The sequence below is a fragment of the Pieris napi genome, chromosome 13, assembly GCF_905475465.1.
Source record: "Pieris napi chromosome 13, ilPieNapi1.2, whole genome shotgun sequence".
NCBI lineage: Eukaryota > Metazoa > Arthropoda > Insecta > Lepidoptera > Pieridae > Pieris > Pieris napi.
The window spans coordinates 5,095,957-5,123,728 of record NC_062246.1 but is presented as its reverse complement, the minus strand read 5'-3'; the positions used below and the strand labels follow the sequence as shown (position 1 = coordinate 5,123,728).

The window sequence follows — 27,772 nt, the reverse complement described above, 5'->3', positions numbered from 1 at the left end:
AAAAGAATTAAATTTATCAATCCTTCCACGTGCACTTTAGTAGAATATATTTTTATATTGGAAAGTAGTAAAACTAATGTTTTGAGCATGGTAGTAAATATACGAGTATGGAAATTATATTATGCACACATGTGTTTTAATATTTAGTTTGGTGTTGTTTCAAATTGGTATCTTACAAATTGGTATTCGCAAGTATTTCAAAAATGATGTAGCATGTTTATGAATATACATACCATTAGATACTAAGAGAATATAACGTAATATTAAAGACGTACTACATTATTTTCTCTACTTGGTTTCCTAGAGTGTTTAAATAATGGACGAGGTCACTTTTTCTTATATTTATTTATTCGGGTAGCAATCAGATTAAAAATTCAAATGGATAATAAGGAAAATGGTCATGAATTCAATTTTATTTGACATTTTAAGTGATCATTTCAGGTTTTTTTAGTTCTTTAAAACATTAATGGCGCCAAAACCCAGGACATACACAGCGCATGCGCGAAAGCGTACGCTGTCACAGATAAGTAAACTTTAATAGAAGTCATAGAAATGGCTTGTCTATTTACGCGGCAAATTTAAAATGTTTTGGAATGCGTAAAAACTAAATAAACTCTAAGGGGGTTGTCCTTGTTAGCTTTTCTTTCACTTCCCTGGATCAAAAATAACAATTACATATCAGAAAAAGTGTTGCAATAATTATTTTATATTTTGATGTATAATTTTCTTCTTTATGAAAATTTATAAATAGTTTATTAGATTGAATGTGTTGATTGTATAATGACGTTTCAAAAATGTATGTAGTCTGTTTTGTTTTAATAGTTGTCCTGCTTGATCATCACTGTAATAATGCTTTGGAAGTACTACTGAATTAAGTTGAATATAATAAGAGTTTGAAAAATGTGTCAGAATTTTTGGTGCTTCGTTATAAAATAAATAACGTAAGTATTATTTGCAGGGCATGTCACTATTTTTCAACTAAACATTTATTGATTGTGATTGAAGTATAAAGTTTTGGAAACACTAGAACATTTAGGTGAAATAAAACTTTGCAATTGTCTAAGACAGTAAATATTTTATTAACTATTAGAGCCTAACATTAATTATTACGAGAAATATTCACATAATGTTATATTACATTGCTTACAGCCAAGAATAATCTACGTAAATTTTTTTGTTACATTAATGTAAGCTAAATAAAATTAATAACATGATTTAATAATTATCATGGTAATTATATTTTTTACAACCAGCATACTATTATAGTAAAAAAATTGTTGATTGCCATTTTTAGTAGGTACTTGTATCTTAAGATAGAATTCGGAGACATATCTAAGCACAAACTTACGCCCTTTAGGAAAAAAGACTTGGAAACTTAGATGTTTCTCGAAATTTTGGCCTAGCATCACATTAGGATATAAAACAACTAATAGAGAAAAGTATTAAACTAGTAAAAGTCTAGTACCTAATAGAAATATATGTGCAAATACAATAGTATAAAATTATACATTTTACAAAATATGTTTAATAACTCTCATGTTACAATACGTCATGAAATTAATTTTAATTTACATTATTGCTTCGAACACGTATCAATTATATTTACATCTTGTCTTATTTAATGGTATTTATATAATAATACTTCGGTAAGTAATTATTAATATCTGAAATTTAAAATTATAAAATAAGATTTCAGTCCTCTATAAAGTATAGTTAAAATTATATTGCGTCGACTAGCGAATACCAAAGTACAAATATATTCGGTTTTTATTAATACATACTTATTTATATACACAAATTACCAAGGGTAGATCTCGCTAAATATATGGATTGTTAGATATATACAAAAGTCTTATGTTTTAAACCAGCCCATCGTATGCATCGTCAAATTCTTGTTCGGAATCATCATCTACAGGTGTTGTTTCCTTATGATGTGACATTTCTTTTTGGGCCAGCAGCCGGTCACAATCGTTTAGTCGAGCGAGCAAAACTTCGTACACACGGTTCATTGAAACCACCTTTTCTTTACACGATGGGTCTCTTTCTAAAGCGAAAAGCCGTGAATCCAATAGCTTTATTGCACCAACAATGTAGTTTCTCAAGGTTTTAGTTTTATGCTCTCGGCTTATGTTGTCGAGAAACGCGCAAACTTGTCTCTCTCCGCATAACAACACGTCAACATCGTACGCTAAAGGGGAATGCTGTCGGTGTAAGAATGCTATTAGCCGCTTTGCATATCGGCGGTACGTTCTATAGATTTTTCTTTTCCTCGTACCAAGTGTTCTGCCCATTGTCATTGATTTCTTCATATCATCAATTACAGCTTTGTACCCTGCGTCAATTTTAGAGTCGAAAATATCTCGTAGACGTGTTTCTACAGGTTGTAGTTCATAGGGAGCCGGTGATGGCGGTAGGGACGGAGATGATGGGGGCGGTGATAAAGGCAACGAGCTGCGTGCACTGTCATCTTCACTCGATTCGCTTGACAAACTACTTTGAACTGAATTCGTCTCTGGTACGGCATAAGGTCTCGCTCGAGTTCTAGTACGTTGGACACGCGCGGGTCTTGGAGCGGTTCTGGCATTGTAAGCTGTCAGAACATTTGCGTCTTGTTCAGTCAGGGGCCGACTTCTCTGTGTAGCCGCTAGTGGAATGATGCGTATTTTAACCAGTGCATAGCTTTGGTGTATCTTAGCTCTAATGCGAGGGTCATCGTAATCTGAGCCCCAGAGATCTCTAATAGCTGTTTCTTTGAGATAGCGGACTTGGCATAGTTCGCCATTGAAGAATCTCTTTCGTTGTTGCTCGTTGAGCGCATCTCGTTCGGCGCCTGTGAGACCATGGATCTTGGTGAGATGATCTGGTAGTTTTCCATACGTGAATCTTGCGCAATCTTCGATTGGACAAGGTATGTTGGCATGGTTTTGTTTCTTCGTACGGGTGGCGGTTGCAGGCGGCCGCGCACTCATTTTTGTGGTTCTGTAAATAAATAATCCTTACATTAGACTTTTATTTGAATATGAACAGTTATTTGGTGTAGTTAAGGTCTGTCTTAGTTAAGAATAATTAAGTATTGTTTGAGGTATGATAAAAAAATTATAATGGATAAGATATAAGAGCGAACAAAAAATCTACAAGTATCTAAAGACACAAGAGGAGATTGAGATTATATATAATTGCTGTAAAAATATTTAGAAATGTAAATAATTTTCCAGGCCAATACCTTGACACAACTTTTCCTAATAATAACAAATGAAACGTTTGAAATCTAACGATGATCTTGAATACGTTGACATTAGCTCCCGACGGAAGAATATTTTCTTCAATATATTATGTTTTAATTTAACAACTCCAAGGTGCCTAATGTTTGATTAAATAAGAGGCATCTAGCTTAGTTACTTCTTCTCAAAATCCCACATTTGTACGTTATAAAAATACAATAAACTTAACAATTTGGAATTTAAAATTATGAAACCTGGTCCGACGCTTTCAGTGTTTAGCGGCAGTTTCAGGTTGATCGATTACCTATTTTTATTTTTATGTACAGAATAATGAATGAAAATTTAACGATGATTTCTATTTCTGCACCCCATGTTGATACCAAGTTATAACATAGGATAGGTACTAATATTAAGACACTAGACTTTACAAACCATTTAGGGGAATATTCAGGAACAAGATTTAGCATTAAATGTGACGCCCGTGCACCAAAAATGTATTGGCTTTTGATTTACGGGTGTCATAGTTAGCGCTAAGCCTGTATCTTAATTTTGTCCTTCGTGGGTCAGAACGCTTCAAAGAAGCTCAGTCAAAGTATTTCAACAATACTTGCGAAAATAAAAGACTGGTCTAAAACTATAGTCCAAAATAAATAGTTAATAAGTAAATTGAGGGGTTTATTATTTTAATAAACGTTTATATAATATTGGCAACGAGATAATTTATTTAGAGTATGTTTATCAACAAGGGTGGCTGTCCAAGGATAATAATTGTGTTGACGCAGGCCGGCGGCTGTTTACGGAGAGCCGGCCGTCCTTAATTTATTGAAAACAATACACTATCTTCGATGTCATTATTTGGAGCTCTTAGCTTAATGGAGTCTTAAGAATTTTAGAGCTGAGTGATGAAAAATGGTCTTATATTGAAAATGTATGTATTTTTGCCGTTCATTTCTATTTTTATCTGTAATAATCATCAATACAATCATGTCGATAATCAGCCAGTAAATGTGTTCTTTGAGCTTAAGCCTAAAATCCGAGCATAGGGTGTGAAAGCACTCTTGTGTGGTATCTGGGTGAAGAGGAAATGCTGCAACTGAAGGATAGTAACTGGTGGAAAGTTGAGACGAGATCAATCAAAAAGACAAGAAATCTCACATCGTCGATTGGGCTTGAGCTACAAAGCAATGTTCAGGTGTGAAAGCATACTTGAGCTGGTCAATTACTTGGAGGCTAGTAGATCAGCCCAAATAACCCTAGGTGTAGAGGAACTGCTGTAAAAGGCCTGCAAAAAGTAGTGGAGGACCGGCAGCGAAGGAAATGTCTCGTTTCAGGAGATAATCAGCGTCTTTTGTAAATTGCTATTTAACTAATTTACAGAAACGGGAGATCTTTGATAACTAAAATAAATATCTTCCGTGACTTACATGTGAGACAAAATCGCGTCCTCAAAATCAATAAAAGACAGAAATGTGCCTATCCCGTGTGGGTTCCAGGACTTCAAACAACAATGCTAAGACATTTATAATTTGAAACAAAACAATGAAATATTAGGGACTATCCGAAGCGGTTTGATTGAGCTAATATTTATTTTTGAAATTAGCTTGTTCCGTCTTGGGCCGGTCGCCGCGAAATTATAAATAATATTAATGAAACGGGCCTCAAGGGAGAAGATATCTTGCTATTGTTTAATATACTTCAATTAATAATTTTGATTAGCCCTATGGAAAGTACCGGGATAAAGAATATAAATTGGTAAGAAATGTTTAATAAAATAACTTCAGGGCAACGTTAATTAAAAACGTCAATTCAGGCGAAACAATAATTATTTAGCATGTAACAATAAGTATATTAGCTAAAGACAAAGTATATGAGCTTTTTTAAGGCAGTTTTTGCCGCGCACCACCACTATGTGGAACTAGCTGCCCACTCAAGTATTTGTGAAGCAATTCGACGTAGGGCCCTTCAGGAAAAGAGCATACCCATTCTTGAAAGGCCGGGAACGCACTCGCGAGCCTTCTGGCAATGTGAGAGTCCATTCTTAACATCATATGTACCTCCTGCCCATTTGCCTCCTATTACATATGCATTGCCTTTGATATAACATTATGTGATGAACGCTAGCGTGGAAAAAAAAACAAATTTTTCTTTCTATTATTAACATGATTAAATATATCATAGTACAGTAATCAGTATTAATTACTTAAGAAAATTAAATAATTGTATTACAAGTTACAGGAGCTAAGATTTCTCATCAAGTAATATGACACAAATGTCACGGATTGCGAAAGTTTTCATAAAGAGACTCCCCTTTTAGGCGAAGTGCGAGTTGAATAAATAACTAATTTACATATTTAATACAGGTATCGCTCTCAGATTCAATTGTTCAAATCCGTGAATTATTAAACTGAGCCGCGGTTAGCTTATTACCCTCTAGAACAATCAAATATTCAGATCAGCTTTTCTTTAATTAGTAATTTACAAATAATTCATAAGGTTCGTGTTAACTTTATTTTTCCATCCCCAGGTAGTCCAAAAGCACGTTTATTTTAATCTAAGTATTGGAGTGTAGCAGCTGTGTTGGCGTAGTTAGTGGCTTCAGCGTGCGACTCTCATCCCTGAGGTCGAAGGTTCGAGCCCCGGCTGTGCACAGTTTAGATTTAAAAATGATCATGGAACAGATTCAGAAATCTGAGACCCACACTTAAAGAGGTTGTAGCAGCACTGATTTATTTTAGGTATTGCACTGTTAAGTGATAACGCCGCCGTCCATAGGCCACCGCCGCCGCCGCAGAGGGCTCGGGAGTGCGTTGCCGACCTTTTAAGAATTGGTACGCTTTTTTCTTGAAGGACCCATTGTCGAATTGGTTCGGAAATCCTTCTGTGGGCAGCTGGTTCCACATAGTGGTGGTGCGCGGCAAAAACTGCCTTAAAAAACGCTCAGTTGTGGAACGGCGGACGTCGAAGTGTTCCGGAAATTTATAATAACCGATATATTAGTAGATAAGCTAAATAATAAGAAAATGATTGAAAATTGGCAGGATCTACTTTTTATTGTATATTGTATTTTTTGATATTCGCGTACGCTTGGCTGACTTATGCCGCTTCTTCAATACAAAAAGTCGCCTCGGGAGTCCAGTGCGATATCATTGGCACGATTGCGAGGAAGTTGCATGGATCTGGTTAGCGCAGCCTGATTCTTGAGTTCTCTTGTTATTTTTACATCAATTTTTGTTCTTGTCTTCATTTTAACATGTGTGAAAAGAAAAGAGCGTACCGATTTTAATAAAGAAAGCCTTCCTGCCACTGTGAGTGTCAATGGGCATGTATAATTTACTATCAGGTGGTGTTCTGCCCGTTGACTCTAGTTATATATTTAAAAAAATATAAATATAAAACAATACATTTTAGATGAACAATATCTTTTATAGAAATATCTAAGTTACTAAATAATCATATGCTGTCAATATCAAATATAAGAGCAAAATAGTATTAGACTAAAAACATTTCATAAAATGTTTTGAAATAGGTGCATCGCGATGCAAAGGTAGGGGAGAAGGGGGTTGTTGCGAACACCCGAAAACAGTAAACAAAGGGGAGACGTAAACAAGGGTGCAAGGGTGCTCCGATACAATAAACAATTAGTTTAATCGATACATGCAGGAAGTTTATCACTTTGTGTCTTTAGTGTAGAATGTTTTGATTCCTAGTTTTAAAACATTAAAATAAATTTATATATACGATTTTGTTTATTACTTCGATGCTGGATTCCAAACGTTTACTAGAAACATATACAAAATACTATTTTGTATATGATATTGGATATAAACAAATTATTTTGTGGTATCTATGTAATATATGGCTACCAAACATGAGCAGCCCTGCGATTCTGTAACTCACTTCACACACCCTCAGCGCTGATTTTTGCTGTCAAATCGTTCGTTTCGGTGTCATGTTACAATTTGGTATTCTGTTAAACAATAACCGCGACAAAAGCGCCGCTCAAATGAGATTGTTAACATTTGGAACTAAAATTTGGCACTGCTACACTTACGCTCCAAAATTGTTGGTATTTGGTATTCTGATACATACCATTTGACATCTCATCTCACTTAAATGTACATTTTGTACGACAATTGACAAATTAAAAGTTGCTCTTCCCTCGCTGAAATCGTCATTTACCAATTACCAGTGAGTTAGCCATTTTTAGCGAAGTTAAAACTTGTTTTATGTGAAAATATTCTAACATGGGACAATCTATATGTATCTTGGGGTAAGTTTATAAAATAATATTTATCAATACAGCATTATTTTACGAAAAAAATTATATATATAAACATTAAGCTTCGTGAAATTGAACTTTGTTATTGTTACAGAAGGCCCGTTTCCACTTTTAAAGTTTAAACCTCTATTTCAAGAAATAAATGATGTAATCCATTAAAAAATACTTAATATAATATCTATAGATGGCGAAGAAAATGTAGGCACGAAACGACCAATTGGTTTCTCGGCGTTGGTTATTATCGCTTTTTTCCAATACTCAAGAAATTATATGGTATTGACGAAACCTAGAACATATGCTGCTGAGATGAACGAAGAGTCTAGTAAATACTAAATAGATGATCTAAGGTAAACATTTTGATTACTTTAGCATTAAAAATATAATTTTTATCCAAGAACCAATTTTTCGATGCAGTCTTGATCATGTCTTGTCTCCAGCAGAGATAAGTCGAACAAAAAACGATAAATAAGATAGGTAAATATTGTAATATATTTGTATTTTTCTACTATACTAAAATTATAAATCTAATAATTTCAGAGATCCCCAAATGTTCAAAATTCCTGATAGAAAAATACATTCTGCCTTTGAAGAAGAAGAATATTACATGTGTATCATACAACAAGGCCCCTGGATATAAAAAGACACAATAGTGCAGACATTTTCAAATTATTGAATTTCGACTATCCTTCAATTTATAATAAATGATAACACAGTACAATTTCGGTTCCTATATTTTTATAAAATATATTGATATAACATTAAGGTTTTGGATAAAAACATTATTCTGCTTTACACAAGTATGAAATACCATCATTACATACATGATTGTTTAAGTACTTATTAAGCTTTTTTAAATTTATCGTTCATAACTATTACTTTTTACAAACTAATTAGAAAATATATTAAAATAAATATATTTATCTACAAAATAAAGTAGATGTTATTGATTAGCTCTATGTGAGGCTGTGTTTTAATTAGTTTTTATTATACTTAAGTTTGTTTTACTGAAAGTTATTTTGTAGTGTGTTAAAAGTTTACTATAATCATTAAATTAAATGTTTAAAGTTATTATATTGTTCTTTTATTCACCTATAAAGTAACATGGCTTATATATTTTTCATTTCGGCTTAGCTATGTATTTAACTCGGTTACTACGTTTTCTATAGGCAGTCATTAAATAAGTGGTAGATTTAATTAATCATTTTATTAATATAATATTATTAGATACAAAAAATTATTATGAAGTACACAATTATCTTAAACACGGTAATACAATTTTTCATATAAAAATCATAGTTGTCCAAACTGCATTCAAAATAGATTAGTGGTCTCGGTTTAATATCTCTTCTTAACATTTCAATAATTGGTCATTTTCTTCCTCATTCTTGACAACTACCACTGATGGCTGTAATACAATGATTATCTGTTAAAATTGTAAATAGGGAAATGTGGTAGGTCACTGTACTGACACAATAATATTGCATAGCAATTTAATTATTGTAAAGTTAAGGTAAATAATAAAAAAACTTGCATAAAACACACAAAAACTTATATATGGGATATCTTTGTATTTTTAAGTAAAGTATCTTAAAAACATGTTTGATAATATTATAACTAAGCCAAATATTATTAAAAGTTTTATGGTAACAAGGCTTAGTAATTTCGCACAGTATTTGATTCAGTACTATGAATAAAAAAAATCTTGAGCAAACCTATATTTAGACTCAAAAATCCAAATCCAAGTATGTACTTTAAAAACAATTATTTATTAATGAAACAAATCCAAGACCCATAAAGGGTATGTTTAGTTTTAAAGTGTAGTCAGCAGCAATAACTATCTTTTGATTGCTTCATTAAATAAGTTATGGCAATGTTGTTTCCAACATTTAAAATTAACGTTGATCACTTGAAATGGTATGAATTTGAGCAATTGAAAGCTTATATATTTGATCCAACATACCTAACATGATTATTTATACTTGTATTCTGAAATCTGAACAATTAAATTAAATTCAACTTGATCAGTTAAAATTAATACTTCTTATATTTCATGAATGGAATTTGAAGTTAGGAAACCTAAAAATATTTTTTTATTTGACATTTTTAACCAACAATTTCATTATTCTTTACAATGTCGCTTCGATTTAACCTATTACATTTGACTTCAAATTTGCCATCAAACAAACAAACTTTGTTAACTGTTTTACTAGTCACTACTTATTCCTATTTATTTACTATGATAGTTATTATATTTCTAAAATAGTTTTAATAGAATTCAGTTTTTATGAGTGTTAGTAAAAACATAGGTAATATTGTTGTTGTGTGTTTGACCTCTGAATCACTTAAAAAGGTTGCAATAGTAGTTTCATGGCATCTAAAAAGTACCAACACTTGCACTTACACAAATGAATAAATATATAAACACTAATTTTTCTTCTTTATAGATAGGTAGTCAAAACGCGAGGTCGCGCTGGAGCGTTTTTAAAAAGAATAAAATTTTATTTCTAATTAATATTTAATCAACCTGTTACATTGGTGATTAGCTTAAGACTAACTTATAAACTTAATATCGAATAATCGAGACTGGGAGCTAGACAGTCCGTCAGCATATTCCGTGAGAACACGCGTGGGCGTTTCTGTTTAAAGATTAGGAAATATGTCTTGTGACTGTATAACTCCTCTCTCCTTAGAATCGAGATTATCCTCAGGGTTTGGATGATCTCGAATATTCTGTTTAGGTTGAAACATAATTTTCTTAATTCTATTTTTAAATGCTAATAAAATGACACATGTCATGAGTAAAAAACTTATTACTATATTAATTATACCAAAGAACCATTGATTTAATTCACTTTCACTAACACTTGTAGGAACACTATTTTTCACCAAAAGGTTTAAGAGCTGAACGTCTGCAAGGTCAATTCCATCTAAATTCAGACGCTTGTTCTGTGACTTAATTTCGCTGGAGATTAACGGTAGGTTTACAATTGGGAATCGGGTAAACGCGATATCGTTTCCCTGGTGTTCGTTTCTTTTCAAGTTGAAATCCTTGATCCTTATCGAACAATCATCATCTAGGGTTAACAGGTAAGTGCCCATTAATGGCTCATGTGAAACGTCGTTGTCACACATTTTAGATATAATGGTTTCTATTCTAGAAAATATTATCCAATGATTTCGTTGTACTAAATAAATCTTGACATCTTCGATTAGAACGGGCACAGGACGACATGAAGATGTGTTGGGGGAAAAATTCATTAGTGTAGTAATACATTCGTCCTTCAATACCGGTGCAGTTTCAAATTCAGGACATAAAAATCGGTTTTCGTCTATTTCTTGGCATGGTTGTGAGAGCGGCTCGACTTTCAACCCTTTCACTAGGACATAGGGATACTTAGGAAGGATAATGTTAGATATATTATTACTATTACTATGCACTGGTAAAGGTATTAATTTATAATAATTATATAGTTCATTTTTAATTAAGGGTATGTGCATAATAAACTTTATCTGATTTTGTTTGATATACGCTTCCATCTCAATATTCAGTTCAATTTTTACAATATTTTCAATATTCACTGGAAATACTAAATTATACATAGATTCTATTTCTTTTAAAATTGACAGTAATTCCTTAGTATCAATAATAGATTGATGTAATATTTTAATCCTAGCAAAAGCGAGAGCTGTTTCAATTTCATTTAGTCTTGAGTAAATAGTTTGAAAGTTATGGGTAAAAATATTATAAAAATGAATAATTTCATTGCTCATTTGTAACATTTTAGAATTGTTTAACCTGAGATCTATGTCCTCAAAACGTTCATTAATTTGAATGAAATTATTCCGTGTTACATTAATAATTTTTGTTACAGTACTCATCATTTCGGAAACTATGGTTATTTTATTACTAATAGCGTCCTGTCTAGTTTTCAATTTATTAATTAAATCTTCATATCTGATAGCGTCTTCATTATCAAGATTGCCAGTTATTGCTTTAATGAATGTTCCAATAGGATTCAATAAACCACGTTTAGATTTTGAAGTCGGAACTAATTGTTTATATTTTTTCACTGTTATATTCATTATGAAACTAGTTTGTAACTGTACTTCTTGGAAATGCGAATTGAATAGGCTAGTGTCGAAACAATTTTGGACTTCGGTTTTAAGTGTTAAGAAGTTATTTATATTTAGTTTTAGTTCGTTGTTGATAGCTTTAAAATCTAAAATCTTTATCACGGTCCATCTGTCGTAAGCTACTACTGCTTGACCTTCTTTAATGGGTAGGAGGCCTGGGTTTCTATTGATCTTTTGCAGTTGAAGGGCCTGGCTTGGGATCAGATGTACCAGCAGGAGTAACAACCTGTGAAGGGCGTTTCAAATCTTTAGTATGTAACTTAATTTTTCGTTTAAGAGTTATCGTTGGAACAACGTTTCTATGAATTGAACCCGATACTCGAGCTTTTATGATAACGAGCCTTATCCTTACTACGTCGCGTGTTAACTCTTTTTCTAGATGATGAGTCTGCGTTTGAATTTTTCTTTCCATTTTTGAAATTTCCAACGTGTTAGTTTAGTATTTGATTTCTTTATACCATATAAATAAGATCGGAAATGTTTTATTTTTGGTACCAAATGAACCGTTGCACTATAAGGGAAAAATGATTTTTTTATGACGTTATCTTTTAAGAGTTTATTTATCTGTTTTTCTATCTCTTGGTTTTGAGAAGCAGGATGTCTATATGGTCTAATATAAATGGGGTCTTCGTTAACTGTTCTAATTTTGTGTTTAATCTGATTGGTGAATGATAAGGGAATTTTATCAGAATAAAATATATTATCACGAAACTCGTAACATTGTTTAGACATTATGTTACGTTCCTCACTATTCATATGATCTAAACGAAGCTTGGACAAATTTTCTTTTAAAACATTATCATTTGTTAAAGTTTCATTTATAAAATTACTTTTACAAATTTCATTATTTTTTAAAACTGAGACTTTATTAGGTTCTTTCAAAGTAATTTTAAATGGTTTCTCGGATGTATTTTGTATTACGGTGGTTGCAAAGAAGGTTTCACATGTAACGATAGCATTTGGCATACGAACGCCATTACTGAAATTGTCCTGTTCTACTATGTCATCTCCATTTTGTAGGTTAGTAGGGGTGTTAATTATTGATTCTGTTCTGGGTTCAATTATAGCTTCGTATGGAGGACTATATAATATAGGTATGGCAGAACCAGTTGTATACAGTATTTGATTTTTCATATCAATGCTAGCTTCTAATTCCTTTAATAAATCTGAGCCAATTAAACCATGATATCTAGCATCTACATCATATACATAAAATTTATGCATTAAAGGGCTATTAAAAATATACGGCAAAGGGATGTATACTACTTCGTTATGTGTACTTCGAGCATGAGTGCTAACCACTGTAAATGGTTCATAGCTTTTATATTCATTAAGAAATTCATTTACTTTAGAAGGACTGATAAACGAACGACTACTACCAGTGTCTATAAGAAATTTTGCGTTTAGTTCCGGAATTAATATGTGTGGTAATTTTAAAATGCTATCACAATAGTTAAGATTTATTATTTCGGTATATGATTCGAGGCTTCTCCCTGAAAATTTACTTGCTGCGAATCTATTTCCTTGTTATCTTTCGAATTTTCTTGATTTTCTAACAAATTAAAATTTTCACACACGGTTGTTTCGTTTGATTCATAGTTATCATAATCGCTATAGTCGTTGTAATAGTATGGTTCGTAATAATATTCAGAGTCATTAATCATATTTTGTCTTATCGGTGCGGTTCGCATAGAAACGTCTGTGTTAACTGGTTGTGGATTCTCTTTTTGATGTGGTATATCGAACCTAGGACCCTGCTGTGGCTGGTAACCAAATTTATAATTTTGTTGAGGTATACCAAATCGACTATTATTTTGAGGCGAAATTCCAAACCGATAATAATTATTTTGTGGGGGCATTCCAAATTTAAAGTTATTCTGTGGTGGTATCCCGAATTTAAAGTTGTTCTGTGGTGGTATCCCGAATTTAAAGTTATTTTGTGTGGGCATTCCAAACTTAACGTGATTTTGTGGGGGAATTCCGTATTTTAAATTATTCTGTGGGGGAATTCCGTATTTAAAGTTATTCTGTGGGGGAATTCCGTATTTAAAGTTATTCTGTGGAGGCACATTTGATGCTAAATTATTTTGAGGAGAAATGCCAGGGTTAAAATTATTTTGAGAAGGAATTCCAGGTTTAAAATTATTTTGTTGAGAGGATGCACTATTCTTCCACAATTTATTTTTAATAGAATATTGATAATGAAAATTAACCTCTTCAGTAACAACACTTAATGCATTCTCTAAATTAGTACAGCCCTTTAGGCGAACGATACGTAAAAGATCTTCAGATAAATTATAAAGGAATACATTAAGAGCCGTATTATTATAAATTATTAATTTGGCTGCTTTAATACTCTCATCGGTTAACCTATTAACCTTTGAGGTTAGGGAACTTTTAACACTTTGTATTCTTTGACAGAACTCTATATATGATTCTCCAGATTTAATTTTTAATGATTCTAATTCTATTGCTATACATTCTTCTGAACGCGGGTCGCCGAAATGTTGAGTCAATATATCTTTAAAATGATCCCATGATGTAATATTTTGATTTTCACTTAATAGCGTTGCCGCTTTACCCACTAAGCGACTAGTTATTGCATGAAATAAATATAAATTTTGGGCTGTATTACCTTCGACTCTAAATTCTTTTATTACATATTCACTTTTTGCAATAAATAAATTTAGTAAGTTTTCTGTCCCATCATATTTGGGAATCAAGGACAATACCTCACTTGGTACAAATCTATATGTTTCCATTGACATTTTTAATCTTTAATTTTTATATATAAGAATACAATATAGTCACTTACACTTCTTTAAATTACTTATATAATTTTGAATTTGCAATAAATCCGTACTAATTAATAATATAATTTTTTATCTATCTCTATATTTAACCTATATTATATTGCCTATTCTTGTGCAATATAATTTTGTTTTATCTATCTATATATTTAATCTATATTATATTGCCTATTCTTGTGCAATATAATTTTAAAACTACAGTTCCTAATCTAATTACACTCTGAGTACAATTTTATTCGTAGATTTGTTACGAAACAAAATCAGATAATGTAATAATATATAATATGTGGAATAAAATGAAATTTTTAGCGGGAAGTGAAAAGGTTTACTCACCGCCAGCCCAATTCCATTCTTCCTGAGTCACTAATCACACACTGCACCGGATATTATTTTAATGCTCTTCTATTTGACTTATTTATTTGATTCGCGGATTTTCACTCTGCTATTAGACAGTCCACGGTATTTCAAGAACTATGAAAATCGATTTGAGTATTTTCAATTTAGTTATATACTCGCGGGATGTGAAAATCCTACCGGCTGCGCCAGTCAAAACGCGAGGTCGCGCTGGAGCGTTTTTAAAAAGAATAAAATTTTATTTCTAATTAATATTTAATCAACCTGTTACATTGGTGATTAGCTTAAGACTAACTTATAAACTTAATATCGAATAATCGAGACTGGGAGCTAGACAGTCCGTCAGCATATTCCGTGAGAACACGCGTGGGCGTTTCTGTTTAAAGATTAGGAAATATGTCTTGTGACTGTATAACTAGGTACCCTTTTATTTTATAATTACTTAACAAAATATTATATGAAAACATTGGTATTAACCTTGGTTACCTTTAGTAACATTTTGAAAATTTAAAACACCTATCCATCCTGTTTACTTTGAATCCGTAGCCCATTTGCTGAGAGAATCACTTTTAGCGTGACATCATCTTTTATCTTTTTGTTAAGATAATATTCTTAAATTTTTTACAATATATCCAGATGTTAGGTATCCCTTGTTTCGTGCTGAAACATAATTAATATTTTTAAGTTTCTGTCGGTTTATCTTTTTTTTTAATTCAAACGTCGACCATTTTGTTTTATTAAAAATATTTTGTTTATGTATGATGAAAATTTTGACAATTAACTCTTTTTATAAAATAATAGTTATTTCGTGAGTCCACTACGCAGTAACAGCGCTCCCTTCGTCACTGACGTAATTTTTGGAATCTCATGGTATTCTGTTAATAAATTTTACATTACGTCTTGATAAGTGGAGGGAGGTAACCTAGTGAGTTGTTGTCTATTAATATCGTGACAATTGACTCATTTTATTTTATAAAAAGAGTTAATTGTCAAAATTTTCATCATACATAAACAAAATATTTTTAATAAAACAAAAAGGTCGACGTTTGAATTAAAAAAAATATTAAAAAAAAAGATAAACCGTGAAAATATCTCAAAAATGATTTATCTGATGGAAAATAATAGAATAGCGAGGAAAATTATTAAAACCCATCTGGCAATGGGGCCGCTTAAAGGTAAGTAGTGAGTTTATTTATTAGTCAATCGTAAGTTACGTATTTTGTTTATAACTTCCAATTAAGAGTTTATATTTCGTATTTACCCGACAACTGACCAGCCGTGGTGTATATGAGCGACAGAAACTTAAAAATATTAATTATGTTTCAGCACGAAACAAGGGATACCTAACATCTGGATATATTGTAAAAAATTTAAGAATATTATCTTAACAAAAAGATAAAAGATGATGTCACGCTAAAAGTGATTCTCTCAGCAAATGGGCTACGGATTCAAAGTAAACAGGATGGATAGGTGTTTTAAATTTTCAAAATGTTACTAAAGGTAACCAAGGTTAATACCAATGTTTTCATATAATATTTTGTTGAGTAATTATAAAATAAAAGGGTACCTATCTATAAAGAAGAAAAATTAGTGTTTATATATTTATTCATTTGTGTAAGTGCAAGTGTTGGTACTTTTTAGATGCCATGAAACTACTATTGCAACCTTTTTAAGTGATTCAGAGGTCAAACACACAACAACAATATTACCTATGTTTTTACTAACACTCATAAAAACTGAATTCTATTAAAACTATTTTAGAAATATAATAACTATCATAGTAAATAAATAGGAATAAGTAGTGACTAGTAAAACAGTTAACAAAGTTTGTTTGTTTGATGGCAAATTTGAAGTCAAATGTAATAGGTTAAATCGAAGCGACATTGTAAAGAATAATGAAATTGTTGGTTAAAAATGTCAAATAAAAAAATATTTTTAGGTTTCCTAACTTCAAATTCCATTCATGAAATATAAGAAGTATTAATTTTAACTGATCAAGTTGAATTTAATTTAATTGTTCAGATTTCAGAATACAAGTATAAATAATCATGTTAGGTATGTTGGATCAAATATATAAGCTTTCAATTGCTCAAATTCATACCATTTCAAGTGATCAACGTTAATTTTAAATGTTGGAAACAACATTGCCATAACTTATTTAATGAAGCAATCAAAAGATAGTTATTGCTGCTGACTACACTTTAAAACTAAACATACCCTTTATGGGTCTTGGATTTGTTTCATTAATAAATAATTGTTTTTAAAGTACATACTTGGATTTGGATTTTTGAGTCTAAATATAGGTTTGCTCAAGATTTTTTTTATTCATAGTACTGAATCAAATACTGTGCGAAATTACTAAGCCTTGTTACCATAAAACTTTTAATAATATTTGGCTTAGTTATAATATTATCAAACATGTTTTTAAGATACTTTACTTAAAAATACAAAGATATCCCATATATAAGTTTTTGTGTGTTTTATGCAAGTTTTTTTATTATTTACCTTAACTTTACAATAATTAAATTGCTATGCAATATTATTGTGTCAGTACAGTGACCTACCACATTTCCCTATTTACAATTTTAACAGATAATCATTGTATTACAGCCATCAGTGGTAGTTGTCAAGAATGAGGAAGAAAATGACCAATTATTGAAATGTTAAGAAGAGATATTAAACCGAGACCACTAATCTATTTTGAATGCAGTTTGGACAACTATGATTTTTATATGAAAAATTGTATTACCGTGTTTAAGATAATTGTGTACTTCATAATAATTTTTTGTATCTAATAATATTATATTAATAAAATGATTAATTAAATCTACCACTTATTTAATGACTGCCTATAGAAAACGTAGTAACCGAGTTAAATACATAGCTAAGCCGAAATGAAAAATATATAAGCCATGTTACTTTATAGGTGAATAAAAGAACAATATAATAACTTTAAACATTTAATTTAATGATTATAGTAAACTTTTAACACACTACAAAATAACTTTCAGTAAAACAAACTTAAGTATAATAAAAACTAATTAAAACACAGCCTCACATAGAGCTAATCAATAACCTCTACTTTATTTTGTAGATAAATATATTTATTTTAATATATTTTCTAATTAGTTTGTAAAAAGTAATAGTTATGAACGATAAATTTAAAAAAGCTTAATAAGTACTTAAACCATCATGTATGTAATGATGGTATTTCATACTTGTGTAAAGCAGAATAATGTTTTTATCCAAAACCTTAATGTTATATCAATATATTTTATAAAAATATAGGAACCGAAATTGTACTGTGTTATCATTTATTATAAATTGAAGGATAGTCGAAATTCAATAATTTGAAAATGTCTGCACTATTGTGTCTTTTTATATCCAGGGGCCTTTTTGTATGATACACATGTAATATTCTTCTTCTTCAAAGGCAGAATGTATTTTTCTATCAGGAATTTTGAACATTTGGGGATCTCTGAAATTATTAGATTTATAATTTTAGTATAGTAGAAAAATACAAATATATTACAATATTTACCTATCTTATTTATCGTTTTTTGTTCGACTTATCTCTGCTGGAGACAAGACATGATCAAGACTGCATCGAAAAATTGGTTCTTGGATAAAAATTATATTTTTAATGCTAAAGTAATCAAAATGTTTACCTTAGATCATCTATTTAGTATTTACTAGACTCTTCGTTCATCTCAGCAGCATATGTTCTAGGTTTCGTCAATACCATATAATTTCTTGAGTATTGGAAAAAAGCGATAATAACCAACGCCGAGAAACCAATTGGTCGTTTCGTGCCTACATTTTCTTCGCCATCTATAGATATTATATTAAGTATTTTTTAATGGATTACATCATTTATTTCTTGAAATAGAGGTTTAAACTTTAAAAGTGGAAACGGGCCTTCTGTAACAATAACAAAGTTCAATTTCACGAAGCTTAATGTTTATATATATAATTTTTTTCGTAAAATAATGCTGTATTGATAAATATTATTTTATAAACTTACCCCAAGATACATATAGATTGTCCTATGTTAGAATATTTTCACATAAAACAAGTTTTAACTTCGCTAAAAATGGCAACTCACTGGTAAATGACGATTTCAGCGAGGGAAGAGCAACTTTTAATTTGACGTACAAAATGTACATTTAAATGAGATGAGATGTCAAATGGTATGTATCAGAATACCAAATACCAACAATTTTGGAGCGTAAGTGTAGCAGTGCCAAATTTTAGTTCCAAATGTGAACAATCTTATTTGAGCGGCGCTTTTGTCGCGGTTATTGTTTAACAGAATACCAAATTGTAACATGACACCGAAACGAACGATTTGACAGCAAAACTCAGCGCTGAGAGTGTGTGAAGCGAGTTACAGAATCGCAGGGCAGTTTATCTTTTTTTTAATATTATTAATTTTATTTCAAACGTCGACCATTTTGTTCTCTATTTTGTTTTATTAAAAATATTTTGTTTATGTATGATGAAAATTTTGACAATTTACTCTTTTTATAAAATAAAATGAGTCAATTGTCACGATATTAATAGACAACAACTTACTAGGTTACCTGCCTCCACTTATCAAGACGTAATGTAAAATTTCTTAACAGAATACCATGAGATTCCAAAAATTACGTCAGTGACGAAGGGAGCGCTGTTACTGCGTAGTGGACTCACGGATTAACAGTGAGTTACAGAATCGCAGGGCAGACCCGCTTTCTTACAAAATAAATGTTTACAATTACTAACGAAACATTAACGAGAAAAAGTAAAACTAAATTTAAGGATGCAAAAACAACTTGTAAAATACTGAAATGGAAATTTGCGGGACACATGATAAGAGAAGAAAAGAATAAAATGGACAAAGAAGATAATAGAGGTATCCTAACGGTGGAAAAAAAGGAAGAGAAGAAATCTTTTCCCGTCGTTGGGAATACGACGTAAGAAGGTAAGCCGAAGAACACATCAACATGGCGACATTCGGAGGGGGACTTTCCGGACACAAACAGATTAATTGTAACAATAGTAAATGATCTATAAAATATTAAAAAAAAAAACTCTAAACTAATATCAATAAAATCTTATTTTATCTAGGTTATTTTTATAGAACAGGGGGCAAACTCGCAGGAGGCTCACCTGATGTTAAGTGATACCTCCCATGAACATTCAATGCCAGGGAGCTCGCGAGTGCGTTGCCGAACTTTTAAGAATAGGAATGCTTTTCTTGAAGGACCCCAAGTGGAATTGGTTCGGAAATAGTTGACTGGGCAGCTGGTTCCACAGTTGTGGTGCGATTGTAAGTAATATAGATGTCGTAAAATCGAATCGCAGAATTCCAATGACCGATTTTTTTAAACGCAATTAGGGGTTGACATGTAGGTTATTGATACTGCCTACTTTTCATTAATTGCCTGGTTTGGCTGAAATGTGTGTGACGTCATTACTATAAAAGCAAATGTTATTATATATAATGGATCTTGTCATACTAGTATCATCATTTAATTATAAAACATAATAACCTATGTTATTATCCTAGACCCAAGTATTTTTTACCATAAAGCAATATATAAAAACATAAGTAGAATGAAATTTAAAAATAACTTATAAACTGTTAACATAAAAAACAATTCCTTAAAAACGCAATCTGCAAACTTAATTAAGTATTATTTAAGTTAATATTTATTCTAAGTTTTAAAAGGAGATCATCAAAATACAATTTAGTATTTCCAAAGTTAAATAACATTCGTTTACGTAAATCACAACTAGATTTTTATAATTATACAATTTTGTCTGATCTTTATTGAAGTCTGGATTATAGATTTATATTATATATGTAGTTATCTTTTATAATATGTAGTTATACCAGGATCGTTATTTATTATTTAGTACTAGGCCTTCTCCCGGACAGGGGCCGCATCTTAGAGTAGTTAAAATTGCTTTCATATCTATTTTTGTTACATGTATATCAATAGAAGTGTATGAATAAAGGCTTTTTATTATTATTTAGTTACCCGGAGTAAGTTATACGATTTACTATCAATAAATTGGGATATAAATGAAAAAGCATATTAAATTATTACCTCAACAAGCCCCTGAATAGTTACTATTTAATAGATGAAAAAATTGTTGAGATATTCTATTAAAACTATTAAGTGGATTATTTTAAAATTATTTATGAAATCGTACTATTGTCGTTAATAATATGCTTGCTAGAAATTCAATAGTATTTTTGTTTTGAGAATCATACTAGGTAATATAAAATAACTGCACTATATCCATCTACAGCAACGGATTTTTTTAAAAGTAATCTATAAAAATAACCTACCTCTTAGTAAAACTCCAAGCCGTACACGTTGTTTACGTGAGTAAACACGTTGTTGTTATTTATCGTTAACAGCGAAACAATTGAAACACGCTCCTAGCACCGCTTTCGAAACTCGACTGCCGTTACGTAACAGATCCTGGCAAATTCCTTCACCCATCCCTCAATTTTCATGCATTTTCTCCTACAACCCCAATTTAATCTGACCTCCCCTGCCTCCTAGTAATAGTCTCAAGTCGGTATTATAGCAGTGAAGGTATTAAGCGCTGGAGGTCTTAATTACAGTGGTTTCACTTCTTTGTACTGATAACTTCGGGTATGGTCGGAAAACTTCGGCTGGAATCGAAACAAGCCCCGCCTTCTTGACTTGGACACCTGAAAGGAAATGGTAGTGTGAAAATTTCTTATTTAGGGAAGCGCTATGTCAGTGAAAAATTTAATCAATAATATAATATATTAGTAAAGATTAAAAGGGTGAAACTTTTTATATTCATATTTTCATATAAACGCACATGTTATCCTAGAATTTGATTGTTATAGGGGATTTGAATTTTTTTTCTTTATCATAGAAAAATCTAGCCCTAATCTGTTTAATGCAGTGTGTAATTTGTCAACTTTTTTCATTGAATGTTCCACTAAGGTTTGGTTTTTGGAGATTATATCTCTAGAATGGAATTAATTTCTTAAGGAAAGAAAGATTCTGCAGTAAATTATTCTGTTGAGTATTAACATGTACTCAATTTTTTTTTAAACAATTGAATACGTGCGAAGGTTCATTGTGCTTGTTATAAATGTTACATCAAATCCGAATTTGTATGGAACCAGTAAAAGGTATTATTATTAAGAATTCATGTCGTCGATTCATTACAGTTTCAGATTCGACTCTCACTGAGAATTTTATATCGACTTAATTAGCGGATCTTACCCAGCTTGTTCTATGAACTTTTATAATTATTATATGATATCAAATATTACTTTAAGATACGCCCATCGAGTGGGCGTGTTTAAACAGTGCACGCCCACTGCCTTCAGTAGAGATTCTCTGAGGCGAGAAAATTCATTGTAACACGTCTAAATGCAAAGCATCTAGCTCAATATGGAGAGTTTAACAAAAAGGTAAAATTTAATTTAGTCGCATTATTTAACAATTCATATTGATCGGTCTAACTTTCTAGACGATTGATTAATACCTATGGAATGGAGTGATAAGCTACTTATGGGTTAAGCTGCCAATTAAATATGTCGATTATTTATTAGGAAGGCCATATTAGTAACTACTAGTATTACTATTTCATTTATATGAGGAAAGTTTTGTATAGTAGCTAATAAACTCAAAAACTACTAGGGCGAGTTCAAAAATCCTTCCACCATTATAATGCTAATCCCTAAGTGTTTTATGAATTTCTAAAATATAAAAGAAAAATCCAGCCGTGTGAAGACGACCTGCCGCTAGTGTGTACATGAGGATTATTAATAATTGATTACTGATTATAATAAAATGTTTTATTCTTATTTAAAGAAAAGATATACATTTGAAATATATTCTAAGATTATATATTTTCTTTTAGTCATGTGAAATGCTTGCAATTGATTTTTTTTTATTTGAGGCCAAACGTAATGTTTACCTTAAGCCTACTCAAGCCAGTATAAAAACTTATTTTTATATTTCGGTCACTACATATTATTTTAATTTAATTACAGCTTTCTCTCGTCTGATATTTATTTTAATTATTCTTATATTTTCGGTCCCTTTTCATCACAATTCGACAGAAAAAGACAAGTTACAATTTTAACTAATAAGTCATTAGTGTATATCTTATAAGAACCGTTTAAAAAATCCTCCAAATTATATTTTCTTCTGACATTAAATTATCTTAATAAAAACTGTTTTCGCCAGAGTGTGGTGACGAGGCAATCATTAATCAGCCAATGAGATGCAGGGCTCCTAAAAATATAGGAGGTTAAGAATACAGTCATAGTATGGATAATTTTTACCCGTCGAAAATACTGTTAGGTTAAAACAAGAATTTATTAAGTCTAACTACTACTAATCTTAATTCTAAAAGTGATTATATTATGCCATTCGGAATAATACAATATTTTAGGTAATTATTTATAGAACAGTGGGCAAACGGACAGGATGGGGCTCACCTGATTATAATGTTAATGTCAGAGGGCTCAAGAGTGCGACGCCGGCCTTTTAAGAATTGGTGGACCCTAAGTCGAAGTTGTGTCCCTTTGTAAGGCGTAGCAGCCAGTGAAGTAATTCTTAAAATATTCTTAATCACTCGCTTTTCGTTTCTGAAAATGTTTCATTCATTTAGTCTCTAGATATTCTTATTATTGTTATGTGAAGAAATTTTTAAAATTTATGTATACTTAATATCGAGTATTAATTAATGTATGGGTGTTTATACGAAGTGAATATTTGAAAAGACATCAAAACATGCAGGCAAGCATCAATGTATCTAAGTACCTTAATATATAAAAAAAAACAAATATAATATCTCATAAGGTGGCATATATACGTATCGATTAAGCATTTGCCCTCTAAAAAAATGTAATACCGTCCGTAGAATAAGAAAGAGGCCTTATCCGCGATAATTCATTACAAATTTTTTGACATAATGATGATAAAAATATGATGTTCAACTCCCCTCGGGATATCCGGTGGATATTGTGTTATCCGGCGTCACAATAAGAAGCCCGTGATAAATTTGTACTGCGAAATGCTCCTTGATTGATAATGTTGCTAAAAAAACAATTGCGTGAGAATTGGACTACTTTTAACCAACGAAATATAAGTTTTGTGGCAACTTACATTTAATTACTACTGAATTTTATTTGCATTATTTTATGTACCGCATAAATGTTTTTATGAGGCAATTATGAGTGAAATGTATGAAGTAAATCCAAATTTATATTTTTAAAAGAATAGATCCAAATTGAACATTCTTCAGGAGGCCTATTTACATTTAAATATTACATTTAGAAACAAACAAAAATAACAAGCTAACTGTACACCTTCACAGACAACCACAATATGCAAATGTGACGTAAAAGGCAAGAAATATAAATAAGTGAACAAAATACAATTTTGGAAAAGATTGCTCTGATCTCTGCTCAATAATATTTGTTCTGTGACTTTGTGCATTTATAAAATAACCTGTGTAGTAAGACAATTTGTATTGCTTAAGTAATTAGAACATATTCAGTGAATTTACTGTTCACAGTAAAAGGCAAGCTATAACAATAACAAACCTGTATGTTACAAAATGAACACCCTTTTAAAGACAAGATTTTTGTTGCATGCAATGCAATGCAATGCTATAATTATAGCCAGTGTTTAAAATAAATAATGAAACATTTAATTAATATAGAATAGTAAAATAATTCCAATAATTAAAATAAATCAGTGGCGCTACAACCTCTTTAGGTCTTGGCCTCAGATTTGAATCTGTTTCATGATCATTTTTAAATCTAATAGGCAAGTAGGTGATCAGCCTACAGTGCCTGACACACGCCGTCGACTATTTGGGTCTAAGACATGTCGGTTTCCTCACGATGTTTTCCTTCACCGTTCCAGTAAATTTTAAATGCGCACATAGAAAGAATTTCCATTGGTGCACTACCGGGGATCGAACCTACGACCTCAGGTATGAGAGTCGCACGCTGAAGCCACTAGGCCAACACTGCTCAATTTCAATTCCAATAATTATCAACACAAATTTTAACCACGGCAATTTATTTCCATTATAATATTTTTCATGCTATTTTTGATGTAAATATTTTTCATAAACGTTATGCAGGGTAAATCATAGGGTGTCGTGCATAATAAAATAAGTGGGGCTCCGATACTTTGTTTATTGTTTTGATGAGTAAGCAACTTTCCCCCCTGCATCGGGGATTTTTCCGACCCGCATATGCTCAAGAAAAATTATTGGGAAATCTTGAGGATATTTGCTTTTGAGACTACTTTAATTATATTTTCATTCCACTTTGTTTATTTACTGTAATTTAAGTTTTGTGCAATGTAACATATACATATATTATATCGTACAGTCAAAAGTAATGAAACGATATATTTATGATTCTCAAACAAAAGATCAACGGATGAAGGGCCGGTCGCTCTTCAGTGACAATTAATTTTTCTAATAACCAAAAGTTAATATAGAAAATAACTGACTTTGTGCAACCTATGAATTGTGACTAAAATCTGTTTAACTATAAATATGAGAAAAAGAAATCTATAAATAGTCGATAAATTACGGTCTAATATCGCAGCATTGTATAGAATAAGGCAAAGGTTAAGAATTTCAGTTCATTACCTCCAAGTGGACATATTGAAACATTCACTATTTTTATTGCTAACTAGCTGGCCTGGCGAACATCGTACCGCCTAACAGTCGATTCTTTATTTTTTTTAAATACTTATTCTGCTATTCGGGACACCGGTCTAGCTAGTAAGATAAAAAAAAGAAAGTTGATAAGACAACAAATACATTATGTCAAAAAATAAAAATTTACCTTCCCGGAACCCCTCCACTAACACTTGAACTTTATGATGTGGTATTAAAGTTCAAATTGACTTTTAAGTATTATTACGAATATTATGTATGGGAATATAGAAAAGTGTTGTTTTTAAACTTTTTCACTCAATTTTTTTAATTTTTGTCTCCGTAAGAACCATCCTCGAACTTCAAAGAATATTATAAAAAAAGAATTGGCCAAATCGGTCAAGCCGTTTTCATGTTATGTCGTGACAACGGAAAACGGGTTTCATTTTTATATATATAGATTCAGCTAAATCGGCAGTGAGGAGTGTTGCCCTAGTGGCTTCAGCGTGCAAATCTGATTCCTGAGGTCGAAGGTTCGATCCCGGCTGTGTACCAATACACCATCTATGTACTCCTACGTACAGTGAAGGAAGAAGGTTTATCACCTACTTGTTTATTAGAAAAATCAAATGATCACGAAGCAGAAATCTTAGGCTTAAAAGGTTTTAGCGCCACTACTTCTTCGGCTAAAAAAAAGTTTATTAAGACCGTTTATTCAAATGGAAATTATCAAAAATGCCATTCTAAGAGATTTTTTCGTGTCTAGACATGTCTATTATAAAAAGGCTGTTTGCGCAACGTTTTTACAAATAAGTCGGATAAATTGCCAACTATCATTGTTTTGGTCAACGAACGGGCTTGTTTCCATTGACATTTCCATACAATACAAATAAAATTAAAAAATAAATCAGTGGCGCTACAACCTCTTTAGGTCTTGGCCTCAGATTTCTGAATCTGTTTCATTATCATTTTTAAATCTAATAGGCAAGTAGGTGATTAGCCTCCAGTGCCTGACACACGCCATCGGCTTTATGGGTCTAAGAGATGTCGGTTTTCTCACGATGTTTTCTTTCACTGTTCGAGCAAATGTTAAATGCGCACATAGAAAGAAAGTTAAATTACCATTATTAATTACCAACCAGCTGCCCTCTGAAGTATTTCCGAACGAATTCGACTTACCCTAAGAAAATATTCTTCAAGAGCCGTCAACGCACTTGCGAAGCGTCTGGCAATGTGATAGTCCACGTGCAGTTCACATTAGGTTCACTTCTATCACTTAACATCAGGTGAGCCACCGGCCCGTTTGCCCAGTGTTATATAAAACAAAATGTATGTCTGGAAGTTTGTTATAATTTACCTCAGTAAGACTTTCTTTTAACAAAAACTAAAACCTAGGCAATTTAGATAGTTAGTGTAGTTAGTCTGAATCGTACATATGTTTTTCACATTACAGAGACAAAATTATCCCCGCAAACGATTTTTCACAGAAGATTTTTGGGACAGTAGGCAAACGAGACGGATCACATAGTGTGTTTACCGCCGCCCGTGGACACCTGTAAGACCAAGGCGCTTGCAAGTGCGTTGCCGGCCTTTAAGGTGGTACGCTCTTTTGTAGACCCGCAATTTTTTTATTTTTTCACTAAGTATCGAGATCCGAAAATCGTATGGGAAACCACCCAATCGAGTTTGTTTGGTCACGCTGCGATTAAGTCACTGAATTTTTTATACAGTAGATCGTCGTGAAACAACAGTCGAATGTTTTTTCACTTCGTTTTTCGGAATTTCACGTGATTGTCGACTGAATAATGTATCTCCGTGAACGTAGTTGGAGGCAGCAATTTTTTCCAATTACATCACAATACGAGCCGTGTTTATCTTGTAAATAAAAGAATTCGATAATTACCAATCATTGTTTTATTAATTCATTGATTTGTATAGACGTCCAAACTCATTGTTTTGTTTTTCTACTGTCTAATTAGGATCGTCAATTGTTTTATAATATATTTAGTTTAAGTACATTTTTAACACTTGCTTAGGGTCTGTTTCACAATGTACGGATAAGTTCTACATACGTTCCAAATTATCTATTTATTACTTATTGGTAGGATAAACACTATTGTTGCGTTTCACTACTGTCAGATAGCGCTATTCGTCACATAAAGTCCATCATAAGTTATGAGTCCGATGAATGTCAAATAGCACAATTTATCTTCCAAATAATTTATGTGTTGCATAGCTATTTGGTACTTTATCCATAAATTGTGAAACAGATCCTTAGTATTATATAATACGTGCATAGA

At 31.6% G+C, this 27,772-nt stretch overlaps 2 protein-coding genes and 1 long non-coding RNA gene across 4 annotated transcripts; 1 reads left to right on the top strand and 2 right to left on the bottom strand.

The window, feature by feature from the left end:
• Positions 1-1,682: 1,682 nt before the first annotated feature.
• On the bottom strand, positions 1,683-21,507 carry LOC125055364. The gene is made up of 2 exons (XM_047657796.1): positions 21,139-21,507; positions 1,683-2,979 (listed from the first exon to the last, which is right to left on the bottom strand). Exon 2 carries the CDS (start codon positions 2,967-2,969, stop codon positions 1,860-1,862), a length of 1,110 nt encoding a protein of 369 aa, XP_047513752.1. The 5' UTR covers positions 2,970-2,979; positions 21,139-21,507; the 3' UTR covers positions 1,683-1,859.
• Positions 10,376-15,214, bottom strand: LOC125055563. The gene is made up of 3 exons (XM_047658022.1): positions 14,778-15,214; positions 10,631-11,860; positions 10,376-10,409 (listed from the first exon to the last, which is right to left on the bottom strand). Exons 1-3 carry the CDS (start codon positions 14,792-14,794, stop codon positions 10,376-10,378), a joined length of 1,281 nt encoding a protein of 426 aa, XP_047513978.1. The 5' UTR covers positions 14,795-15,214.
• LOC125055365 lies at positions 15,980-17,438 on the top strand. 2 transcript variants are annotated; one of them, XR_007117870.1, is made up of 2 exons: positions 15,980-16,298; positions 17,409-17,438. It is a non-coding gene; the product is annotated as an uncharacterized LOC125055365 (long non-coding RNA). The 2 variants fall into 2 exon arrangements; XR_007117869.1 differs by having other exon boundaries at positions 15,980-16,307.
• Positions 21,508-27,772: the final 6,265 nt, after the last annotated feature.

Excerpts from the sequence above, each read along its gene's own strand:
- LOC125055563 (XM_047658022.1), bottom strand. Across the intron at positions 10,410-10,630 it reads GAAACCATTATATCTAAAAT|ACGTTCAGCTCTTAAACCTT; the intron begins GTGTGACAACGA and ends TTGACCTTGCAG.
- LOC125055364 (XM_047657796.1), bottom strand. The coding sequence starts at position 2,969 with ATGAGTGCGCGGCCGCCTGCAACCGCCACCCGTACGAAGAAACAAAAC.